This window comes from Dermacentor albipictus, chromosome 2 (genome assembly GCF_038994185.2).
Source record: "Dermacentor albipictus isolate Rhodes 1998 colony chromosome 2, USDA_Dalb.pri_finalv2, whole genome shotgun sequence".
Classification (NCBI taxonomy): domain Eukaryota; kingdom Metazoa; phylum Arthropoda; class Arachnida; order Ixodida; family Ixodidae; genus Dermacentor; species Dermacentor albipictus.
Genome location: NC_091822.1, coordinates 72828929 through 72848387, shown reverse-complemented (window position 1 = coordinate 72848387; position 19459 = coordinate 72828929). Strand labels below are relative to the sequence as shown.

Sequence of the window (19459 nt, the reverse complement as noted above, 5' to 3'; positions counted from 1 at the left end):
GAGGAAGAGTTGATAACACCCAGTTCAACATATTACCACCACCAAATGCATGCAGAACGCATTCTAGAATAGCAAGCGGGGTTGGTTTATCATAATTTGTTCTGTCGCAAGCGTTTTCTCATTACCATCGGTTTGAATGTTGCTAAGCGTCCATTTATTATCAAGGTTACTAAGCTAACCCCGTGACTATCGTTTAAAAATAGTAACGTCCTATGCTGCTCTGAAAACATAATAGGCAGAGCCGCAGGAACGACCAGCTGCACTCCAGATTATTCGCAGCACGACGCACGTTGCATATTTTGACCTGGGATAATTTCAGTCAGACATGTGGGGAACGTTCTGACAGATTGCCGATAAAGCCCCGAGAACAAGTCCGTGCGCTTTTTCTATAAAAACACATTCTTTGACAAGGCGCTGCATTCTTCTTAAGAAAACCTTTCGGCTCTCTGCTGTTTCGCCGTAGGGAGCCATTAGGGAAAATGCCGCGACTGCTGCTGCTGATTTTCGCTTCAATGAGTCTCGCAACAATGTCAATCTTTGCGGTCGTTCTGCTGGCGTCAGGAGGACCCATCCCACTAGGCTCTCCCACTGCTGATGTTGAAGATCGAACGTTGCTCGAAGGTATGCACTACTTGTGAAGCTTTAGACAATAGTTTCTTCGTCAAATTCTTTTGTTGCACCGGTTGTGCCTTTGCGTGTAGTGCAACACACCTATCGAAAGAAAGGCGCAGTGTATTGAGCTAGAATTAACAACAAATATCTTACACGAAAGAAATCCTGCTATTCAAGTTTTCCAATCGTCTGCGAAGAAGGATACGAAACAAGGCTTCATCCACGAGCGCACCTCAAGGCCGCAGGCTGCTATAGTGCGTTCAGATATACTTTTCGCGCATATCTGTGGATAGAAGAGAAAAGGAAAATGGCACATGCTAAAAAAAAATTCATTGCTCCATTCGCATCCATCGAAGTACCATGCAAATGAATTCAATTTTACAATCAAGAAACGTTACTCAAGGCATGACATTCTCACAAGCAAATGACAACTTACGAATGAGCTTCCCTAATATATTGAACGTAGCATTGATTATATGTGATTATAGCAGAGAGTCATTCATGTGGTCAGAACTACCTCCCCCCCTCCATTCGCACTACTTTAAGCAGAGGTAAATCTGGTAGAAGCTCAGTCACAACCTCTGCTCACGCCTACTGCATATATTCTTTGTTTTTATTTATTAGGCAGCTACAGCGCTAAATAGCCGTTAAAGTTTGGTTGGGATGGAGGAGGGGGGGCTACACACAGAACGTAATGTACATGAAACATTTATTCATATAACATCTAATGCAGGTAAATAATTGCGATAGTTACAGAATTTTCCGAATACAGATATGGACATTTCGGAGCAGTTTTCTGCTGGCTGTTGTGGTTGCGCGTTGACATGCATATGATTTTTGGGTTTATTGTGACGCTCATCTAAATATTTGCAAGAATGTCGTTCATGAAACTTTCTCTTTCATCAAGAGAATTAATTTCGCAGCTTTTTCTTCATCACGGTGATTTGGAACGAGGAGAAGTGATATTTAACATTTCCTTCACCTTTCTTTCCTATTTGTTCTTCGTCATTGGCCGACCTAGCGCAAGGTCATCATTATCGCCAGCTCATACCAACCTTCGCTGTAAAGGGCGGGAAAAATTGTGCAGACATATTGGAAGACAGTTTTCAATGTGAGGCGATATGCGAACGTCAAAGCCTGCGTTCGGCCCCATATTTCGTAGCTCGGCACGCTAACTTAGGACGCAAACTTCGCCAGCACGTCAGGGCACGCCTACTTCGTCACTCGTATAACTCTTAGGTGAGGACGCGTTTGCGGAGCACTTATGAAAGCAAATTTGGTATCATCACACTTCTGACTTGTAATATATATATATATATATATATATATATATATATATATATATATATATATATATATATATATATATATATATATATATATATATATATATATATATATATATATATATATATATATATTATAAATCAGAAGTGTGATGTATTAATATTTGGTTTCACGATCTCTCCAGTGCTACTCACACTATTCAAAGCGTGTTTACAGGAGGTATTCAGAGACGTGGAGAGGAAAGAATGGGGGATAATTGTTAGTGGAGGATACCTTGTTAACTTGCGATTCGCTGATGATATTGCCTTGCTTAGTAACTCAGGGGACCAATTGCAATGCATGCTCACTGACCTGGAGAGGCAAATCAGAAAGGTGGGTCTAAAAATTAATCTGCAGAAAACTGAAATACTGTTTAACAGTCTAGGAAGAGAACAGCCGTAGTAGTCCAGCCACTCCCAAATATCCTGGAAAGCGTCACCATGAAATGACCTTCGGGTTCGTAGCGTGTTGAAAATTCATGAAGCAGGCGTTATGGTGGTCTGGCCAGCCTGGCTAGTCGTTGGCCAGCCTGACTAGCCGTCATTTTTCTTAAATGGACTCAGAGAGGGTCCACTTCTGATGGCAGACCTACTTGTCCCCAACTGTGCCGAAGGTCAGCGTCGAGGGTGTCGCGATCGATACTGAGAGTTTCCTGTTGGTCGCAGTGCATGTTACAGCTTACCCAACACCTCCAACATACGTCTTAATAAATATGTAACAAGAACGATTAATTTAATGTAAAGGAATCAGAGAGATGCAGTCCAACAGTTGTACAGAGAGCGCGTCGTCGTCATCGTTGACACCCAGCTCACTACGTCGTCCTCCGCTTCCCCATAAGCGGTACATCCACAAAACAGCCAAGTGCTATGCGCGCGCGACACACACACACACACACACACACACACACACACACACACACACACACACACACACACACACACACACACACACACACACACACACACACACACACACACACACACACACACACACACACACACACACACACACACACACGCACACACACACACACACACACACACAGATATACAGTAAAAGCTCGTTAATTCGAACCGCAAGGGGAAGCCGCTTCAGTTCGAATTAACGAAAGTTCGAACTAACGAAAGTGAAGGAGAGCAACAGTACACTGCTATTTGGAAGCAGTAGGGCATGTCATAAATTTGGCGTGTTAGAAAGTGATGGCCTGTGCCGTGGGTACACGCCATCTTCAAGTCGAAGCTCTGGGTCCGACTGTGCCACACCACCGATGTCCACCGAAACGAACGTTAGCCGAGGCCTAACACCATCACAATGAATCGCGACAGCCGATGCCTTCTAAGCTGAAAACAGAGGTGCACAACAGACGAAGGCCCTGATTCGTTGGTTCTTGATTGCAAGCGCAGCTGCGACGTAACTTAATTCGCTGTGTTTTGGCGCTTGCCGTGCCATCTCCGCACAGCATTAGCAGCTGTACAAGTTTCTTAAAGCCTCCGAGATTCGCAATGGACAAGAAGTCTCGGAGGTTACGTAGAACGGAAAGGCGGCAGCCGCCGCTGCCTTCTGGCTGACCCTGCGCCGGTTAGATTTTTTTCCGATTTTGCCTTCTCTCGCCATTCTCTCCGCTTCGTAGGCAATACAGCCTTGTGTGTAGGCAGTAGGCGCGTTTCTCTGGCCGTGTGGCAGGCGAGCGTTGTTCGAATTATCAGTGAGGGAACCTTCTCGCGTTCGAATTAACGGACTTCTTTATACATAGACTTCTGTGGAGCTTGGCCGGACCAAATCGTACAGTTCGAATTATCCATAAATTCGAATTATTGAAGTTCGAATTAACGAGCTTTCACTGTATATATATATGCATATATACAAAGTGAGTGTCACCACGTTCATTGCGGTCATGCCATGGTTGTTCCGACGAGTTGATCCCGGAATGACCGCAGAAAACAAATACGTTTGTTGATGTGAGGCAAGCGCAGTTGTTTGCAGGTATAGTGTGCGACTTGCTGCGTGCCGCAGCCGAATTCTTCAATGAAGCATCACCGATGGAGAGTATGGTACGGCAGCGGTCGTCGCAGTACGCACGCCCTAGCAACTCATGCGCAGTATTGTATGTGAGGAGGTGCGAATTGATGCTGTGTCTCCTCAACTCCACATCACTGCTCTAAGCGATTTAGTTCTCGAAGAGGTGAAACAGCTGGTACAACCCCTGGTCGCGCCGCCAGCCGCAGTCCCTCTTCTGAGATGCGCCGAAACCTTAAGAACTCCTATGCCGGCAGTTGGCTCCATCCATGCAACAGACGACAGAGCACTTCTCGAGCCTTATTCCTTTCGGAAGCCCAAGTCTCAACGTGCGGAAGTGCAATCTGTGGTGCGCCCCCGGCAACCTTCAGCCGCCAATGCAATAAAGCAGGTCATTTATATCGAAAGCGAACATACTGGCAGATGGCCTTATTGGGTTCGGCTTAGACGCACGTCTACCGCGGCATGGTGAGCGTGCTATTGCCAAGTACTTGGCGAGCCACCAGTCCCCAACTCTTCCATGGCGTCAGTCCAGTTCTCCGTCTCCTCGACACTCTGCGTGACCTGGCAAAAACTAGGCGTTCGCTTATGGCGTTGGGGGTAGATCCACTAGGTCTCCAAGCCCAAGCCGCGAGATCTAGGAGCAGCGACTTCCGCGGGTAAGGCTGCTGTTGAATGAACTGTACAATGTCTTCGTCCCCCTACACGCCAGCCGCCTCCCGAAGATTTCCTTTGAAAACCGCATGCCGTCGATAATAAAAGTGCTTGCGCTGACATACCCATTCATATCCATAGCTGTGCGGTTACTGCCTTCGTGGACACAGGCGGCGATTATTGAGTTAGGCGTGTTGAACTAGACGCTAAACTGAGAAATATCACGTCACCATGACATGGGTGAAGCCTCAGGACAAGATGCGGTCATCGCTTGACTCCGAGTAGAAGATGCGCAGCCTGACTCAAAATTCGTCCGTCAAGGTACGTTGCCTCCTTGATCGTATTGCATGGCTGCTTCGGGAATGTCATCCTTGGCATGGATTTTCTTCGCGACCTCTGAGCTGTTACCGATATTCGCGATATGCTTACAGCGTTTTCCGACAACTACAACTCTGGTGTAAAAGTTCTGTGGAAACCTACAAGGCGGGGTGAAGTAATTAATTAAGTGACAATCAGACATCCACCCAATCGTAGTAATTGCTATAAAGGAAATCCATACGTGTTCTTCAAAACTCATATGGGTCTGGGGTTCAAATCCCGAAGCAGGATGAATTGATCTTTAACTGCGAAGCTTTTCTTCCAAGAAGCCCGCTTGGGTTTCCTTTGTAGAACTTAGCTAAGTTTGGGTGGATGTCTCATTTTCCCCTAATGGATTACTTCTCTCCACCTTGCGGGTTTCCGCGGACCTATTACGTCAAACTTTAGCCGTTACTTTAAGTTGCTGACAAGCTTCACATCGCCCTGCCATCTGCTAGCCGCTGGTTAGCTCAAATGGCAGAGCGGCTGCCCTGAAAAAAGGCAGTGATCCTGGGCTCGAGTGCTTGACCGCGACAAATTTTCAACTGCGAGTCTTTTCTTTCGAGGAACCCGTATGTGTTTCCTTTGTAGGAATTGCAATGATTGGATGGATGTCTCGTTTTTTCTTGATTAATTACTTCTCTCCACCTTGCGGGTTTCAGCATAACCATTACCTCAAACTCTTGCCTTTGCTTTGAGTGTTTGGCAAGTTCGACTTCACCCTGCCATCTGCTAGCCGCCTGGTTAGCTGAGATGGTAGAGTGGCTGGCCCGGAAAGACGGTGGTCCCGGGGTTTAGTCCCGCACCAGGGCGTACTTCAATTGCGAGGTTTTTCTTTCGAGGGACCCGTATTGGTTTATTTCTAACAATTGCTACGATTGAGTGGATGTCTCATTTCCCCTTAGTTAACTACAACTCCGTACTGCAACATAGTAACATGCTCAAGAGAGCACTGCGTGTTAATAACAATGTAACTCTCGCGCCGCGAACTAGTGTGTTCGCAACTCTTGAAGGCGACTGCGACCATGACGGTAGCGCCATCGCTGAAGGAAAGCTATGGGTGCTGTTGGCTCAGCAGTTCTTCGAAATTATTCAACTGAATGGCAGGATGACTGAGCCTTTAGTTACGAACCTCAGAGGCGATTACCAACACCCCGCAAAACGAACGGCCATTGCTCACTTAGAAGATAGCGGGGATTCAAAATGTTCTACGCTTGCTGAGTGCTCCACATCGGTCAAGAGTGAAGCCGCGGTTGTCGGAACATTCGAAATAAATTCTGAGCTTTCACCCACACAGTAAGAGCCTATGCGAAGATCATGAACATCATTGCGAAAAGACTGCGTTGGTAACTCCTGACAGCCTGTACGAACTTAGGGTGCTGCCCTTGGGATTATTCTCAGCTCGCGCGACCTTTCCAAGGATAATGAACACCGTGCTTTCAGGTTTTAAGTGGCAATCATGTCTCGTTTATTTAGACAACACCGTTGTTTTTATTTTTGGACGTTTGAGCAAGATCTGCAGCTTCTTCATACCGTATTCCTTGGAATTAGCTCAGCAGGCTTACCATTATAACTCCAGAAATGTTATGTTGGTTATCAGGAGCTAAAGTCCCTATGCGATATTATCAGTCACGATGGTGCTCGGCCAGATGCAGAAAAGAGTATGGCAGCTGCTGAATTTTCACCACTAGTCTACAATCGCAATGTGCACCGATTCTTGGGCCTCTGCGTAGGCCACAGACGCTTTGTGGAGAATTTTCCCCAAATCGCGGAACACCTTAGTCGTTTTACAAAAGGAGGATATCCAGTGATCTTTGGCTTCGGAGCAGAGAGACGCCTTCTCCGAGCGTCAGCGGCCCAGACACTGCCCTCACTGGACATCTGGACAATCTGGGCATCGACGCTAGCAACATCGACCTTCACGCAGTCCTCGTGCAGTGGAAAGGTGAATTTTGAACATGCTACAGCTTACGCTAGCCACACTTTAACTTCTGAAGAAACGGACTGCTCTACCACTGAAAAAAGAATGCTTGGCTGTCGTCTGGGTGATAGCTATATTCCGGCCCTGTCTCTACGGCTTGCCCTTTAGAGTGGTTACCGGCCATCACGCCCTTTCTTGGCTAGGAAGTGTCAAAAGCCCTTTAGGGCGTCTGGCTAGGTGGAGCCTTCATTCAAGAATTCTACGTAACAATCGTCTTTAAGTCTTTACGCAGGCGCGTTGATGCTGACTGTCTTTGACGCGCTCTAGTCGCAAGGGTGTGAAGTCATACAGATGACGACAGCCACTTCTTTTGGGCTTTCAATATGTCCGACGTGGCTCGGCAACATTGGTACAATTTAGAACTCGGCCAACCTATCGACTACGGTGAAGTGTGAAGCTTGCGTCCACTACGAACATTCACGTGTTCACCACCTTCGTTCTGTCTCCGCAGCAATGTGTTGTACAAAAAAGAATTCCTACCCATCAGCGAGTGGACATCTCCTTGTCGATCCAATCGCGCTGTGAGCAGATATTCTGTCCGATTGCCATGATGTGCCCTCTTCAGACCATTTGGAATTCGCGAGTACGTTGGTCCGTATTCGTCAAGAATACTAGTGGCCTAAGCTCGCCCAGGAAGTCAAGCATTACGTGAAAACGTGCCGTGACTGCCAGCGCCGAAAGGTTGCAACTCAGCCCCTAGCCGGTTTTATCAACCTTTTTACATGGCTACCACAGCCATTTCAACAAATCGGTATGGACGTACTCGGGCCATTCCCTCAGTTCTTTACTGCCAGCCGCTGGATTCTGGTTGCGACTGGTCATTTGACGCGATACTGCGAAACTGGATCCCTTCAACGAGCCATTGCCGGTGATGTCGCGCACTTTTTCATCCTCAACTTCGTTCTCCTAAACGGTGCAGCAGCAATAGTCATAACAGATTGTGTTACGCCTTTCACAACCCAGGTGGTGCAAGACTTCATGACGCGTAGTGGAATAGCCAATCGTCGAGCCACTGCAGACCATCCTCAGACCAATGGCCTTAAGGAGAGGTTAAACAAGAAATTGTTCATAATCTTTCCATGTATGTCGACAGCGACCTCAAGAACTGGGACGGTGTTTTGCCTTATGTTACCATTCGTATACAAGGCTGATGTTCGAGACACTTCTCGGTGCACTCCTTTCCGGTTGCTCCACGGCCATGAGGCTACCACCATACTATGCTACTACCCAGCAATACGATATTATCAGTAACGCGGATGAATTTCCCCTGCTCGCAGACGCACCTGGCAAGCTTGCACGCTAGGGAATTTAGCATCAACAATATATAGACTCCGAGATGTATAACGTTCTACATGGCGAGGTTATGAACCAAACCGGTGATCATGCTAGGGCGTGGGCCCTTTTCGCCAACGCGGTTGGTCGGAAAAGTTACTGCACCGCTACTTTAGTCCCTACATAGTCCTGCGCTGCCTCAACGAGGTCAACTATGAAGTTATCTTTCTTGAAGACACGACTCGGCAATCCCGCTGTGTGCAACAGACGGACATTGTGCATGCTTCTAGGATTAAAACGTACCACTCACGCTGGCTAGGTCATCTTCATTTTCATTCGCCTTCTCCCGCTTGAGTGATCCTTTCCTCTTCAGAAACTTCCTCAGTGTTACAGTGTGTGGGCTTTGTATGTTCATTTGCCTTTGTCGCATTTGAAGCATCGGGACGATGCTTTCTAGGAGGAGGGTACTGCCACGTGCATAGCAGTTAGCGGTTTTGTTGGTCTGTCGCCTATGTAGAAGCTGAGGACTACAAAGTGAGCTAGCTGTCGAAAAAGATGAAGACGCGATTTCGGTGCAGGAGTCGGACTGGATCTCTGTGAATTATTTAAATGAAATAAATATTTTGACACTGTATATAACAACATACTTTATAGCTTTTTGTCTGCACCCTCCAACATCACTAAAGTGCTGACTAAACTTAAATAAGAATTTCAATTGAATTATAATTTCCGCAACTTCGTGCAAGTCAAATACTACGTGGTCATTCCTAGATCCGCCTGAAAACTGAGACACCTTCATACACTGAGACACCTTCATACGAGATCCGCCTCAATACGGCGACACCTTCATACACAGTTATTGTGGCCCTACATTCACCTCCTGTGCTCTAAAAATTTAATGGCATACGCATTAGTAATTTACTAAACTGCTGCATTTAGAATGGGTACCAACTGAACGTATTTGGTGCGACTGGAGCATCCGCGCCATTGGCACCCATTTTAATTGTTTTTATAAAGAACGAAAACAAACAAACAAAAAAGAAAACCGCTACGTAGAGGGACACGTGAAACCTATTTCCCTCAGCGCTTTTAACGACAGCGGATAGCGTCTAAAAAGTGCTAACCGTACCGTTTCTTCATCGTGGTCAGGTAGCACCTTCGTCGTGATTCATGGTGGCCTTCTTGTAGTTTTTGAATGAGGATTAAAGCGCCATTCTAGAAAGTGAAGAAATAATTCGGTCACATCACGAAAAAACAAAAAAGGTGCCGGTAGGAAGGCAGACCAACAAGTGCTTAAATCTAGCGACGAGATTGCTAAAACGGCGACGTCGATGTGATGAAATGCTTGTTTTGTGAACACTCACGTACTTCATGTTATTTTTTCTTTTTTCTTTAGTTGAGTGGGCAGTGGAAAGAGCCGGACACATTGAAGGGGAGAATGCTTCGCCCGAAGGCCGCTCCTTGCAAGTGGGTATTTTCTTCTGCTTCTTCTGCAGCATTCCACGCCGTGCCGGATCTATACCTGTAACAGACGGGCAACTAAAGTTCCCTTGAAGTAAACCCATTTCCATTACGCATAATGACCGCTTACAAAAAGAAGTTTGAAGGCTAACAAGCTGTGCGGCATGGTCTTCTAGAAACGATGCAGCAAAGCACATTGCCTTGATTTTACGGCAAGCGAGAGCAATTATTCGCACGCCCGAGGGGCATTTGCCGCTGGCACCGCCGTTATCATGCTGTGACAGGCATCGGCGACAGGCAACAGGCTGTGACATGCTGTGCCAGGCAACAGAGACACTATAGGCGCGCGGTGTGTTTGGCTGCAACAACGAGGAAGCTAAAGGGACGTACCCCCATTCTACGATCAATCGACTGCGCAGGAGAGCCAAGGCAACGTTCTGCCTACCACGCCTCGCTGAGAGTGTTCCTGCTGAGCAGTGGTATGCAGTGGTCCGAGCGGAATGAACAGCGCACTGCGAGCTCCGATCTTCCCTCTCATTTCATGCACCTAATTGTGTTGCGGTGCCTGCAACGCTGGTGGTGGGGATCCCAATGATGCCAGCGTTGTGACATGTCCAACCACTGTCAGGGCACCTCTTCCAGCAGAGCAGCAGGAATTGCTTCGATGAGTTTGCTACGCCAACGCGTCGCCTTGGCGTATTCTTAAAACCGCATCCAAGGAGCTTCAGCGCAACGCTAAGCCTTGCTATCGCTTTCATTTCCTCGTCCCTCATTCGTGGAAATGCCAAATGTTTGAAAAACTGAAATTGATAAAACGCTAGAAAAATTGTGTATGTGTTGAATGAAAAGTAAGAAGATAGTGTGAAATGAATTTACGCCTGCATTCTCGAACGATCCTCGGTGAGAAGCCCCTCCTCAAATCTATCAGGTTTACAGAAGCACCAGCCCTCTGTCGGCGTTCGGGGGTTGCATTCGGGTGTGGTAGAGTTTCGTTTATTCAGTGGGTCGCTGAAGCAGAAGCTCAGGGCACCAAAAATAGGAACAAAGGCGTTTGTTCACAGTGGTACACAAAACATCTCATGCACATAGGATAAAAAATACGATAGCAATTGATTAGACAAACAGCGAACGACACAACAAATCTTAAACTGACACTGACCGTGTGCTGTAGGGAACCAGCGCTGACCAGGAGGCGCTACGACAGCTTTAGTGTGGAACTAAAATATGCTGACACCGTCTGATAGGGAGGCCACGAAGATGACACGACATATTTAACGATAACAGACGCGTGCCTGTATCAACGTTTACATTTCGTTGATTTTTCGTGTTAGACTAATTTTCGCACTGTAAATACGTTGTGAAAGTTTTATGAGTGGTGCTTTATTTTCTGAAACTTTACGATAGTGTGCTTTATAAAGTACGCTGGGCCTTTACGGGAGCAAAACACAATATCTACAATGCTATTCATTGCGTGCTTGGAAGAAGTATTCAAGCTATTAAACTGGGAAAGCTTAGGAGCAAGGATCGACGGCGAATATCTAAGCACTCTGCGGTTTGCTGATGACATTGTTCTGTTGAGCAACACTGCAATCGAGTTACAACAAATGACTGAGGACCTTAACAGAGAGAGTGCAAGAGTGGGGCTGAAGTTTAATATGGTCGCAGCAATGCGCGACTGAGGCAGAGAAAGAAGTAAAGTGTGCGCGCATGATGTCGGGGTACTCTGCGGTGGCTGGGCCTGGCCTGTAGCTTCCTCTCGGACCTCGTTTCACCCTGTAAATAAACGTCATTCGCAACATCTTTGGTGGAGGTGCTGGGTACCGATTCCAGTACCTCTCGATAACAGATAACACCAGTGTCTCCGTGTTGCAAGATGCGTGTTTGACCAATGAGACTGCAATGTTTGTACCTGTCAATACTTCTCGCCCTCGTACAGGTTCTTGTTTAGGCGAGCCCAATTATAAGAATGCGCTCAAGAAAAATGCAATAGTCCCTCACTCCGTCATTGTCACCACTGATGGTTGTACTCGTTTGCGGACAGTGAACGTTTCAACCCAATCTATAACATTGCCGCTAGGACTTAAACTGGCAAGTTTTGATAAACAAGCCATTGTCAGCGTCGGAACGGTCGAAATGTCAACTGCCGAAAAAAAAAAATCCAACCCCGATTCCAACCATGATAATTCTGCTGACTTTAAGCGTATGATTAACAGGTCGCAGTTTTCTAGTGAGCAGTGTCTCCTTGAAGGAATGATCGCTCGCTACGCCACGGTGTTTGATTTTGCTCATGGCCAACGAGCGTCCCATATGCCACCGGCGTCTCGTATGCAACACCGCCTCTATACAGGGCAAGCAACGCCAATTCGTCGGAAGCCCTATCGCGTTTCACCTTCAGAGAGAAAATCATCGCCGAGTAGGTGGAATAAATGTTACAGAAAGGAGTGATCCAGGAATCATGTAGCCCTTGGTCTGCTCCTGTGATCCTAGTCAAGAAAAAAGACAACTCGTGGAGATTCTGTATGGTCTATCACCGCCTAAACACCGTAACAAGGAAAGACGCGTACCCCCTACCACGAATAGATGACGCCGTCGACTGCCTCCACTCCGCATCCTACTTCTCTTCTGTTGATATCTTCAGGATATCGGCAAATTGTCATGCACCCCTCAGACAAGGAGGAGAGAGCCTTCGGGACACGTGACGGTCTCTTTGAGTTCAATGTTATGCCCTTTGGCTTATGCAACGCTCCAGCGACATTCGAGCGATTTATGGATACCGTGCTCCGCGGACTCAAATGGGGAATTTGCATGTGCTATTTAGACGACGTCATTATCTACGGCCGGACATTTCAGGAGCACAATCAGCGCCTGTCGATCGTTCTTGACTGTATCCAGCAAGCTGGCTCTATTTTAAACTCGAAGAAATGTTATTTCGGTGAGCGTCAAGCCTTCGTACTAAGCTTTCTGGTCGACAAAAACGGCACATTTCCGGTGCTTTACAAAGAATTTCGAACAGCTTGCTTCTCCCCTCACGTCTCTCCTTCACAAAGACACCCCATACTTGTGGACTGCTGATTGCGAATCGGCGTTTCAGCAGCTGAAATTTTTGTTGACTTCTGGACCGGTTCTGCGGCATTTTGATCCGGAGGCGTCAACTGAGCTGCATACTGCCGCCAGCGATGTGGGTGTTGGCGCTGTGCTTGTTCAGCTCTGCGCTGGTCATCAGAACGTCATTGCCTACGCTATTCGGACATTTAAAGAAGCGGAAACTACACCGCAACTGAACTCGGGTGTCTAGCAGTCGTCTTCGCCATTCAGATGTTAGTCCTACATGGCCGCGCGTTCACGATAGTGACTGACCATCATTCATTCTGTTGGCTCGTTGGGCTGCATGACCCGTCTGGCCGGTTAGCCCGCTGGGCTTTGGGCCTTCAAGAGTACAGCTTTTCCATTAATTACAAGAGCGGACGTTGTCACGCCGATGCTGATTGCCTATGCCGTCTCCCTTAGCCGCACACTAAAGCCGAGCATGATGAATTGTATGACTACCTAGTTTACATCTCTTCCGACTTTCCAGACCTGAGTACTTTAGAGAGCGAGCAACGTTGCGACCTTACCTTGAAATCCCTACGGGCAGCTGCATGTGAGCCAGCAGGAACAATACCGTTCACTTTTCGTAATGGTTTGCTGTACAAAAAAATTACTCGGCTGATGGTGCTCGATTGCTTCTAGGTGTGCCCAAAAACCTGCGCCCTGCTATCCTTCGTTCCATGCATGACGATATCACGTCCGGGCTCTTTGGCTTTGCGCTCACACTACACCGACTTCGACAGAGATTTTTCTGGTCCAAGCTGTGGAAAACAACGAAAGAGTATGTCGCCAGCTGTACAATTTGCCAGCACCGCAAGCAAACAACGACGGCTCCAGCAGGCTATTTGCAACCAGTTAGGCCACCGACGTTACCCTTTGAAAAATCGGCATCGGCTTGCTTGGCCCCCTTCCAAAGACGTCAGCTGGCTACCGCTGGATTATAGCATGCGTAGATTACCTTACTCGCTACACGGAAACGGCTGCACTTCCATCTGCCACTGCAACAGATGTCTGCTTATTTTTGTTGCATGACGTCATACTCCGTCATGGCGCTTCCCGGGTTGTCATCAGTGACCGTGTGGGGCAATTCACCGCCAACGTGGGTGAATAAATTTTACTGCTTTGTGGTTCTGCGTGTCGTGATTCCACTCCTTACCATGTGCAAACCAATGGCCTCACGGAGTGGACGAATCGAACACTTGCCAACATATTATCAATGTATGTCGCTGCTGGCCAAAAGAATTGGGACGCCGTCTTACCTTTTGTAACGTACGCGTACAATAGTGCCAATTACGAAGTTACTGGATATGCGCCGTTTTCTTTGCTGTACGCATGCACTCCGCAGAGCTTTCTGGACACTATTCTACCTTTATCGTGCCAAGATACTTCGATCGCCCAAACTGTGTCGAGCTGAGGAAGCATGTCGACTGGCCCATTTTAGGACGTTGTCTTTACAAGGCAACAGCGAGATTCGCTATGATGCACGGCATATCCCGGTCACCTTTACTCCCGGGGAATATGTTTGGTTGTGGACACTTGTTCGCAAACAGGATTGTACCGCAAGTTTCTCGCCACTTACACCGGACCATTCGTTATACTCAGCCGTTTGAGTGATGTGAACTAGGCCGTCGCCAAAGTGACGGCAAGTAATTGACGTTCACGTGCGACGCAAGTTGTTCACGTGGCCAGACTCAAGCAGTGCCATCACAGGTCCCTTTAACTCGCTCAGCGATCTTCGTCTGCCCTGGGGAAAATGTCGCAGCACTGCGCGACTGAGGCAGAGAAAGAAGTACAGCGTGCGCGCGTGATTTTGGGGTACTCTGAGCCGGCTGTGCCTGGAGCTTCCTCTCGGACCTCGTTTCACCCTGTAAATAAACATCATTCGTAACAATATTGTTACGTAGGAAGACGCAGACGAAAATCTATGTGCAAGTATATTTACAAGAAAATACGCTGCGCTTGGCCAAGAGGCAACAGCCCGCGCTAGCTTCTCATCGTCGTCGTTGTCTTCGCACTGCTCGCCTTTCCATCATCGCACATATTGTTCCGTAGCACTACCCCCGGCTGCAAAAGCGCCGTACCGGAGCGACTAAAGATCGGACTCGGAAGCAGTGTAGTAGGGCTTGAGCCTACTAACATGCACGACATCACTTGATGGCAGAAGGGAGGACGAGGTTGAACCCACAGGAGGAATTTCGTAAGTCACAGGCGTCACCTGGCGCAGCCCACGGTAGGGCCCTGTGTATCGCGAAAGTAGCTTCTCTGAAAGTCCGACGTGACAGGAGGGCGACCACAGGAGCACGAGCGCACCAGGCGAAAACTGTACGTCACGATGGCGGTTGTAATGACACTGCTGAGTGGCTTGTGAGGTCGTCAGTCGAGCACGGGCAAGCTGGCATGCATGGTTGGCGAGGGCGATGGCGTCGCGCGCATACTCGCTTGTTGAGATCGCAGCAGGAGGAGGAAGTGCCGTGTCTAGGGGAAAGGTAGATTCGCGACCGTACAGTAGATAAAATGAAAAAAAAAATCCGGCGGTGCCGTGCCGGGAAGAATTGTACGCAAATGTTACATAAGGAAGGGCATTGTCCCAGTCGTCGTGGTCTTTGGAAACGTACTTGGACAGCATATCGGTAAGAGTACGGTTTAACCGCTCTGTCAGGCCATTGGTTTGAGGATGGTATGAGGTAGTCAGTTTGTGTTGAATGGAGCAGGAACGCACAATGTCCGCGATAACTTTCGAGAGGAAGTTTCGACCACGGTCAGTAAGCAGTTGTCGCGGGGCGCCATGAAGCAAGATAATGTCACGCACGAGAAAGTCCGCGACGTCAGTGGCGCAACTGGTAGGGAGAGCCCGAGTGATAGCGTATCCGGTGGCGTAATCAGTCGCGACGGCTACCCATTTGTTCCCAGAGCATGACCTGGGAAAGGGACCGAGCAGGTCTAATCCAACACAAAAGAACGGTTCTACAGGGACCATGATCGGCTGGAGATGACCGGCAGGTAGCACCTGAGCTGTTTTCCGACACTGGCAGGGATCACAGGCAGCAACGTAGCGTCGAAAGGAGCGAGCGAGACCAGGCCAGTAGAAGCGGCGAGTTACCCTAAAATGTCCTGCATTGGCTGAGTCGTGCATCTCAAAGAGCACAGTCTGTCGTAGCCGTTTTGGCACGACAAGAAGAAGATCAGAGCCGTCAGGGAGGAAGTTCCTTCGATACAGAATGCCGTCCTGGAGGACATATCGGCGAACGGATGCGTCGGTAGGTGTTGAGCGCAGACGCTCGATAAGTGCTCGCAGCGATAGGTCTCGGTACTGCTCAAACGGCGAAGTTAGCGAAGGCAGACACAGAGAAAATGTCGTTGGCGCTACTAGTGTTGGCGTCGTCAGGCTCGTCGACCGTGTAGCGAGACAGGCAGTCAGCGTCCTTGTGTAGAGGGCCAGATTTATAGGTGACAGTATACGAATATTCTTGGAGGCGTAAGGCCCAGCGACCAAGTCTTCCAGTAGGATCTTTCAGTGAGCATAACCAGCAAAGCGCGTGATGGTCTGTGACAACGGAAAAGGGTTGGCCATATAAGTATGGGCGGAATTTCGCAACCGCCCAAACTAGGGCCAGACACTCACGCTCAGTGATGGAATAGTTGCGCTCCGCGGGTGAGAGGAGCCTGCTGGCGTAAGCGATAACACGGTCGTGGCCATGCTGGCGTTGTGCCAGTACTGCGCCAATGCCGTGACCGCTGGCATCAGTACGGACTTCGGTAGGCGCAGAAGGATCGAAATGGGCCAGAACGGGAGGCGTTCTGAGAATGTCGATTAGATGTGCGAATGCAGAGGCCTCGTTATCGCCCCACTGGAAAGGGGCGTCTTTTTTCAAAAGCTCGGTTAGTGGTCGTGCTATGGCGGCGAAATTTCTCACGAAACGGCGGAAGTACGAATAAAGGCCGATGAAGCTGCGCACATCCTTGACACACTTCGGAACAGGGAAGTGCGCAACAGCATGGATCTTGCCTGGGTCCGGTTGCACTCCATTCGCGTCAACGAGATGCCCAAGGACGGTAATCTGGCGACGGCCGAATTGACACTCGATGCGTTGAGTTGGAGACCGGCTCGATGAAAAACGTCCAGGACTGCTGAGAGGCGCTCGAGGTGCGTAGCGAACGTTGGGGAGAATATGATAACGTCATCCAAGTAGCACAGGCACGTGGACCATTTGAAACCGCGAAGAAGGGAGTCGATCATGTGTTCAAAAGTGGCAGGAGCGTTACATGGACCGAATGGCATCACTTTGAATTGATAAAGACCGTCGGGTGTTACAAAAGCAGTCTTCTCGCGGTCGAGATCGTCCACGGAAATCTGCCAGCAGTCGGAGCGAAGGTCAACAGAGGAGAAATAGCGAGCACCATGGAGGCAGTCAAGGGCATCATCAATCCGAGGTAGGGGATACACTTCCTTTTTGGTAACTCTGATAGGGTGCCGATAGTCCACGCAAAAGCGCCATGAGCCATCCTTCTTTTTTACCAGTACAACAAGTGACGCCCATAGACTATAATATGGTTCAATAATGTTCTTGACAAGCATTTTGCGAACTTCTGCGTGAATAACTTGACGCTCAGCTGGTGACACTAGATACGGGCGGCGATGAATAGGAGGGGCATCGCCGGTATTAATGCGACGTTTGACAGCTGTAGTTTGGGCCAAAGGACGATCGTTAAAGTCGAAAATATCATGGTAGGAAAACAGAACGCGGTAGAGTTCACGAGCGTGCTCGGACGGCAAGTCGGGCGCAATCATTTTCTGTAAGTCAACGATGGTACAATTTGCCGACTGCGATGGTAGAGGAGCATCGGATGAAGTGTCGACTACTGCAATGGATGCTACTGAGTGATCCTCGAATGAACAAAGCTGGGCCAGAGACATCCCGCGTGGCAGCACTTGTGTCGTCAAGCCAAAGTTGACCACTGGCAGGCAGACGCAATTCGCCGTGATAGATAAATCTGTATGAGGTACTGTGATCCCGTGCGTAAGGAGGACGTCTTGCATAGGAGCCGCGACGTAGTGACCGTCGAGGACTGGTGGGGAAGACACTAGGTCAACGTAGGCCAGTGCTGAAGGTGGCAAGCGAACGAAGTCGACGGAACTGAGGCGACTGGGGTGTGGTTCAGTGGGATCCAGAACAGGCAGGTCAAGGCGGAGATTACTGGCGGAACAATCGATGAGAGCAGAATGTGCGGAGAGGAAGTCTAAGCCGAGGATGATGTCATGGGGACAGTGGGCGATGACTGTGAATAGCACGATTGTTGAACGATCGGCAAAGGAGACGCGGGCGGTACACATACCAATTACGGGGTATGTTCCGCCATTGGCGACACGGACACCAGGCGTCGTGGCGGGCGTGATAATTTTCTTGAGCCGGTTACGAAGGTCAGCGCTCATTACGGACAAATGCGCCCCAGTGTCTATGAGTAGAGACACAGAAACACCGTCGACTTGCACGTCAAGAAGGTTCAGATGAGTGGGAAACGTCAGTAGAGGATTTGGCAGCGTAGGGAGCAATGCAGCGTCACCTCGAGGCGCTGCATCGTCTAGATTTCCGGCTGGGAGCGGCGTCCGAAGGGAGTCGGCTTATAGGAACGACGGGGCTGGGGAGAGCGAGATTGTCGTTGTTGGGGCGAAGGCGAACGAGAATAGGAGCGGTTCGATGCAGGAGAATCAGCGGCGGCGTTATCGGAGCGTGCGGCATAGGGACGAGAAGGACCACCTGGGGGGCGAGAGTAGACGGTATAAGTAGACCGGGTCGGGGAACTCCAGGGACTGCGACAGTGCCGAGAAATGTGCCCGATTCAATGGCAGTGGAAACAAATGGGCTTGTCGTCAGCAGTGCTCCATTCAGATGGGTTGCGGAAACGTGGTGGGTAAGAAGGTGCGGGATGGGGCGGAACCGAAGAAGCCGGGCGGGTATCAGGACGATGGGCCGAGCAGATGGTGTGACGACCCATGTTTGCGAACTCTTGGCGGACAACTGCCTGGATTAGTGAGACCGTGACTGCAGATGTGTTGGTGGGACTGCAGTCGAAGGCAGCCGGATAGGCGGCGTCGATCTCACGCTGAACGATCCTGGTAACAGCGGTAGTGTTATTGGGAAGAGGAGTGTCGGCACAGGAAGATGTCGCCGGGGTGCTGGGCAGACGGGCAAGCTGCTGGTCAATACGTCGGCTTTTAGCGAGTTCTAGGCGGCGGCACTCTTTTATACCAGCATACACAGTCGCTACGTTGTTGCAAACGAGCAAGTTGAAGGCGTCATCGGCAATGCCTTTGAGGATGTGGGCAACCTTGTCTGACTCAGTCATGTGGGTGTCAGCTTTGCGGCACAGAGCGAAGACATCCTGAATGTACGTGACATAGGGCTCTGTGGACGTCTGCACACGGCCGGAAAGCGCCTTCTGCGCGGCAAGTTGGTGACCGTAGGGGTTGCCGAACAAGTCCCGAAGCTGTGTCTTAAGTGAATCCCAACTGGTGAGCTCATCTTCGTGCGTGCGATACCAAACTCTAGGTGTGCCACCGAGGTAAAAGACTACGTTGGCATGCATAATAGTAGGGTCCCACCGGTTATTGCGGCTGACGTGTTCTTACAGGCTGATCCACTCATCGACGTCTTCCCTATCTTTGCCCGAGAATACGTCAGGATCACGGGGAGC

At 49.1% G+C, this 19459-nt stretch overlaps 1 protein-coding gene across 2 annotated transcripts in view; it reads left to right on the top strand.

The window, feature by feature from the left end:
* The first annotated feature begins 495 nt into the window (after positions 1–495).
* The window catches only part of LOC135908261 (astacin-like metalloprotease toxin 1), a 97874-nt gene continuing 78910 nt past the window's right edge, over positions 496–19459 (top strand). For both annotated transcript variants that reach the window (XM_065440034.1, XM_065440033.1), the window contains exons 1-2: positions 496–621; positions 9615–9685. In XM_065440034.1, coding sequence (XP_065296106.1) covers positions 513–621; positions 9615–9685 — 180 coding nt within the window. In that variant the 5' untranslated portion in view covers positions 496–512. The remainder of the gene's footprint in view (positions 622–9614; positions 9686–19459) is intronic.